Raw genomic sequence first — 6,114 nt, 5'->3', positions numbered from 1 at the left:
GTTAGCGCGACGGCGCCTGGTGTGCAAAGTTGCGTTTTGTAGGAGGAGGGGGAGGGGGGGTGATCGCGTTATTGGGCTTTCGTTATATAGCCTTATTCAGACCTGCAAGTATATTCCTTTATTTTCCATTCTTGTATTCATGTCTTCATGTAGCATTCCCAGCTGACCTCTCTCTTAGTGCCGTCTGTCAAACGATTTCCTCTCCGTCACGAAGCGCCGTGTGTGTACAATTAGAGGGTTTCATTGTGGCAAAGTGTTTATGTTTAGTCGAAGACATATATACATAACCATTCCTCCGAGTACAAAGTTTGCTTTGCCGATTTAACCTGTAATTATACATTCATACGATACACTCTCACGGCCAGGCCTGAATGTTTTCTGAACAAATTATCCTTGAATAGATCTTAATAGTTTTTCTCTTTTCTTACTAGCATTTAAATATATAACGACATCTACCCGGCATTATGCAGCCAGTAGGGGGCTTTGGCGCTGACAATTTAAACAAACGCTGTAGACTTACCTGTGTTTTACGCTTTCACTCTCTGGATATTTTTTGTCGATATTTCTGCAATAAATGGACCCGCTTAGACAGCGCCGTGTTTATTAATATTTCATCTCTCGCAGAAAGACTGGCCGATTCCCTAGGAACAGAACATTGCTGGGTTAGACCAGGTGGGTGTAGATATCAGTAGGTATATACAGGTATTACCTGAAGAGCATTATCCCGCGTTACGTAAGATCGATTGTAGTTGATCAAAAACGAGTTAGAGATTACAGGCCCAATACTGCGGCCCTTCCTTAATCGGGTAAGTGTTTACATCTATGTGCTATGGTGAATTATAAAAAAAAAACATTTTCTGAATTCTCTATTAACACATTAAACGACCAATCTCTCTCTCTCTCTCTCTCTCTCTCTCTCTCTCTCTCTCTCTCTCTCTCTCTCTCTCTCGTCATATAGATGGCAAGATACAATATTACAATGACTTTGTCCGTGATATTTTTGCGATTTGTCAGGTGTTAATCATGTATATAATGATGGCAATAAATAGATACAATGTTATAATGATAAAGAATTTGACTAGCATAATGTAATATGCCTATTAAATTCGAAGTGTTGAATTTCCTGAAATGATTGAAATTTTACTAAATGATACATGTATTTATTATGCAATTTTGAGATACATGTTTTAATTCTGGGGTTTTATTTTTAAATACATGGTCAATAAACGTGAGAGTCAAAATCAGTGAAATGACTTTATTTTTAGCTATGGTGACTAGATACAGATCCTGATTGGTTCCTGTCGGCTCATCATGCCTCGGATAAATGTAGTGTCAACTGTCCCAGGGGCCGAATCGGTGGTGAGACAATTATTATGTGAACCCGTTGTTGCAGTTTCATGCCAAGGAAAACGCCATATAAGTAAGACCACGAAGATATACTACAGTATATAGTATTTGTGTGGATCATATCATGATAACTAACTATGTGAGACACCAAACTGATGCTTTCTAAGTTTAACATCTCTAGCATTAAATACATTGTCAACATATAAGTAGCATTTAATACTTAAAATATTAATTTCTGAGACAAGTTATAAGTGTAACGGATGATAGAAAACTTAAAATGATATAGAATTAAATTGTCATGCTTCTGGGACCTCTTTATGTAGATGAGCTGACCTCCATCACCACCCGCGTCCATTCTGGGGCCTTGTACGTGTTCGATGTGAAATCGTGTCCAACTATCGTGCTAGCTGGCGGACTGATAAGGTTATTCCAGTCAGTGGAGCTAGTAAAGGTGGGGCATTCTGTTCTGTAAAAGTAATTATACAAAGCGATCACAAGGTTTCCGAATTAATTAATAGACTTTCAATTTCAGGTTTTTCATGACATCAGCATAGACAGCAAATTTCTCCACCCGTACGGCATTACAATACGCAACTATTTCGACACTCAGGTAATACTCTACCTCCCCCCCCAGTTTTACATTTTTATGAAAAGGATCCCTTTTTGAATTTTTTAATTTTTAGACAGATCAGTTGTGCCCCCCCCCTGGTTTTTAGCTCACCTGAGCTGAAAGCTCAAGTGAGCTATTCTGATCACTTTTTGTCTGTCGTCTGTCTGTCCGTCTGTCCGTCTGTCCGTCCGTCCGTCCGTAAACTTTTCACATTTTCAACATCTTCTCAAGAACTACATGGCCAATTTCAACCAAACTTGGCACAAATCATCCTTAGGCAAAGGGGATTCAAAGTTGTGAAAATTAAGGACCACACCCGTTTTCAAGGGGAGATAATTAGAAATTAATGAAAAATTTCGAGAAATTTTCAAAAATCTTCTTCTCAAGAACCAGAAAGCCAGGAAAGCTGAAGCCTGTGTGGAAGCATCCTCAGGTAGTGTAAATTCAATGTTGTGAAATTCATGACCCCCGGGGGTAGGGTGGGGCCACAATGGGGGGTCGAAGTTTTACATAGGAAAATATAGAGTAAATCTTAAAAAATCTTCTTCTCAGAAACTAATCAGCCAGGAAAGCTGAAACTTGTGTGGAAGCATCCTCAGGCAGTGTAGATTCAAAGTTGTGAAAATCATGACCCCTGGGTATAGGGTGGGGCACAATGGGGGGTCGAAGTTTTACATAGGAATATATAGAGTAAATCTTTAAAAATCTTCTTCTCAGAAACTAATCAGCCAGGAAAGCTGAAACTTGTGTGGAAGTATCCTCAGGTAGTGTAGATTCAAAGTTGTGAAAATCATGATCCCTGGGGGTAGGGTGAGGTCACATTGGGAGGGGGGGGGTGTTGAAGTTTTACATAGGAATATATAGAGTAAATCTTTAAAAATCTTCTTCTCAGAAACTAATCAGCCAGGAAAGCTGAAACTTGTGTGGAAGTATCCTCAGGTAGTGTAGATTCAAAGTTGTGAAAATCATGATCCCTGGGGGTAGGGTGAGGCCACATTGGAGGGGGGGGGTGTTGAAGTTTTACAGAGGAATATATAGAGTAAATCTTTAAAAATCTTCTTCTCAGAAACTAATCAGCCAGGAAAGCTGAAACTTGTGTGGAAGTATCCTCAGGTAGTGTAGATTCAAAGTTGTGAAAATCATGATCCCTGGGGGTAGGGTGAGGCCACATTGGGGGGGGGGGTGTTGAAGTTTTACAGAGGAATATATAGAGTAAATCTTTAAAAATCTTCTTCTCAGAAACTAATCAGCAAGATGATTCTTTTATAATTGTTAAGACTTTGGCTCCAGGACAATTCTTCGGCCTCACAAAAAGGTTCAGAGTTTGATGTAGCTAAATATCCCATATATAAACAATTGTAAAGGATCTTTTTGAGAACTGCATTCCCAACATGTGATATGACTATAAAATTGAAGCAGGCAGCTATTTTTTCATTAGAATCTTTTTGTATTACTGTATTGAGTTATTGCCCTTGATTTATTGATTCTTGATTATTTTAATTAATGCATCCACTGTTAACCAATTATTGTGACGATTATTTTTATACAATAATAAATATTCAATGTATATAAGTTGTTCTGCATAAGTAGTTCTGGGTTAGGCCGGATAAGTTTGTTTATTTTTGATTTCCAATTTTTAGATACTATGAATTATTTTAGGCCGGCACATATATAGGGACAGTGTCTATTGCATTACGACGAGCGACTGTTTTTGGGGTTAAATTTGTACAGGTACGGATAGATTGAGTGTGTGGACATTCCTGCTCTATATAATCTCCGTGTTTTCTAACCTGCGATACAGAGTGTGTGGTCATCCCTGCCCTGTATCGCATTAATACAAGTGTGCGGGCATACCTGCTTGTATTGGTGGTGGTTGCGGTGGAGCACTAGTGTGTGGTCATCCCTGCTGGTGTTCTGCCCTTTCTAGCGCAAGTGTGCGGCACTCCCTGCTTGCGTTAGGTTGAGCTGTTGGCGCAAGTGTGCGGTCATCCCTGCTTGCGTTAACGTTGGTACCTGTTGAGTTGCGTAGGTGTTCGGTCATCCCTGCTTGCGTAACGTTGAGTCCCTATATATGTGCAGGAGCGGTGATTAAAGTCTGCTCTTGTAAGTATTGGCAGCAATCGGCTATCCGAGTTCCTAGGGGGAAAAATGGATTTTATTTATACAGGATCTACATGTATTATTGTACATTGTCCAGATTGTTTGTATTATGACTCCATTAAGCTGACTTTATCATACCTAATGTTCCTCAGGTGAGCGATGTGGCCCATGGGCCTCTTGTTTTCCTATCTGATGTTATCTCAGTGTCTCAGATAAGATCGCATTCACCGATATCTAATCCTGACTCGTCTTGCATTGTTCAAAGGTCGGTTACTCTGTTCTTCTGGAGCAAAAGGGATTTCCCCCAAGAAAGATAACTCTGCCTCAACTTTGTAAGAAGTACCAACTAAATCTTCCGGTTCCCGACCCCCAGGAACAGGTAACAGTTTGTTCTTCAGGTGCAAAATCCGGAGTTTAATTTTATATTTGTTCTAAATTTTTAGGGAGTGTCTAATTGTATATTTTTGTACACCGTACAATGTTTCAGAAAAGAGCCCTGGAGGATGTCAACTATTGGGCGAAACGTCCCCTGTCGCGGCCCATGCTGATCACGTGCGCTGCATCGGTGATGGAGCTGGAGACTTTGTACACCTGTCTCGCCGGGTAAATTAATAATAAACCTTATTTATCTGAACATGAAATATTTAAATCAATCCCTCGTAAATACAGCTTGTAATTAATGTACATGACCTTATATAAGGATTTTTACTAGGCTTCGTACGTCTCTCTCTCTCTCTCTCTCTCTCTCTCTCTCTCTCTCTCTCTCTCTCTCTCTCTCTGGATTTCTATTTTCCTTTATTTCCTCTTCCAGTCAGTTGGATCCCGACATGTGGGATTGGTTTGACTGTATGAGTGAAGAGAATCGCCTCGCACTGACCCAGAGGGCACGGATCCAGTCAGTGAAGTCCGCCCGGAGAACGGAAGAATTTCTGGATCACCTGTACGAGTACCCCATCACGCGGTTGACGGAGGAAGAACGACAACTCTTGTCTGACTCGTTCCCGGAGACGCATATTTCCTAACCTGTGATCAAATAATGCAATAATAATATTGCTTTTTAATTTTGATGCATAATATTTTAATGAGAAAAGATGTCTTTGTTAAAAGAATTGTAAAAAATGAATTAAAAACTTTTAATCCTCTAATTGACTTAGACTGTGAACAATGAATTATCAGATTGACTTAAATTTCAATGCATAATACATGTATTTGAGTTTCTGTTTTAAAGGGGCATAAACATGAACAATACCGGTATATTATAAGAATATCGATGATTTCTTTTCTTCAAAGAATTATGTAGAATGGAATAAAACTCGCATTCTTCTTAATTAATTTAGATTAATTGTGAACAATGAATTATCGATATGAGTTTTTAATTCCAACGCATAATATTTTGCCTTGTTAGTTTCTGTAAGAAAAAAAGGCAAAAACTTAAACAATATATAATTAGATTAGTGATGTTTTTTTTTACAAAGAATTATGGAGAATGAAAAAAAAATGCATTCTTCTTAACTTAGACTGTGAATGATGAATTATCAATATACTGTCAAGTTTTAGTGCATAATATGTGAGTTTCTGTTTGAAAAAAGGCTATATACTTGTAACTAAAATATCGTTGAATTTTTTTTATAAAGAATTGCAAAAAATAAAACACATAAGTTAGTATTCCTCAAACTTTAAGAAATATACTTTTCATTTTAAGTGTCGTTAACAAGTTTAGAAAAAGTTTCCCGAACCTGCACAAACCGATGCATTCTTAAAAGATGTAACATTCTAGTATTTTTGTACGATTTTACAAAAATTACGCAACTTTAGGGGAAAATATAATTAACAAAATGTATTGCATATTTTATGTATATAAAAGTTTCTGTCGTATTCGAACTCATGATCTGGCTGAGGTTGAGTCAGTAGTGTTATATCCACTGGGCTCGAACGTGACAAAGTTAGACAAGTCTATATCGATGTCAACAATTCCTTTAACACGTGAATATCCGCGTTGTGATGTACTACTGTCTTTAACAGTTATAATCACTGCATGTGGAGGACCCTTAAAGCAA

General features: G+C 38.2%; 1 protein-coding gene across 3 annotated transcripts; it reads left to right on the top strand.

The window, feature by feature from the left end:
* The first annotated feature begins 464 nt into the window (after positions 1 to 464).
* LOC128179059 (piRNA biogenesis protein EXD1-like) lies at positions 465 to 5,204 on the top strand. 3 transcript variants are annotated; one of them, XM_052846554.1, is made up of 7 exons: positions 465 to 662; positions 1,266 to 1,420; positions 1,671 to 1,798; positions 1,880 to 1,957; positions 4,323 to 4,436; positions 4,545 to 4,660; positions 4,869 to 5,204. In XM_052846554.1, the coding sequence occupies exons 2-7, from the start codon at positions 1,312 to 1,314 to the stop codon at positions 5,077 to 5,079; spliced, it is 756 nt and encodes a 251-aa protein (XP_052702514.1). In that variant the 5' UTR covers positions 465 to 662; positions 1,266 to 1,311; the 3' UTR covers positions 5,080 to 5,204. The 3 variants fall into 3 exon arrangements, with proteins under 3 accessions (XP_052702514.1, XP_052702512.1, XP_052702513.1); XM_052846552.1 differs by having other exon boundaries at positions 465 to 672; XM_052846553.1 differs by lacking the exon at positions 465 to 662 and adding an exon at positions 666 to 806.
* Positions 5,205 to 6,114: the final 910 nt, after the last annotated feature.

This window comes from Crassostrea angulata, chromosome 3 (assembly GCF_025612915.1).
Source record: "Crassostrea angulata isolate pt1a10 chromosome 3, ASM2561291v2, whole genome shotgun sequence".
NCBI lineage: Eukaryota > Metazoa > Mollusca > Bivalvia > Ostreida > Ostreidae > Magallana > Magallana angulata.
The sequence above is the reverse complement of the archived record's forward strand: the minus strand, read 5'-3'. Positions and strand labels throughout refer to the sequence as shown.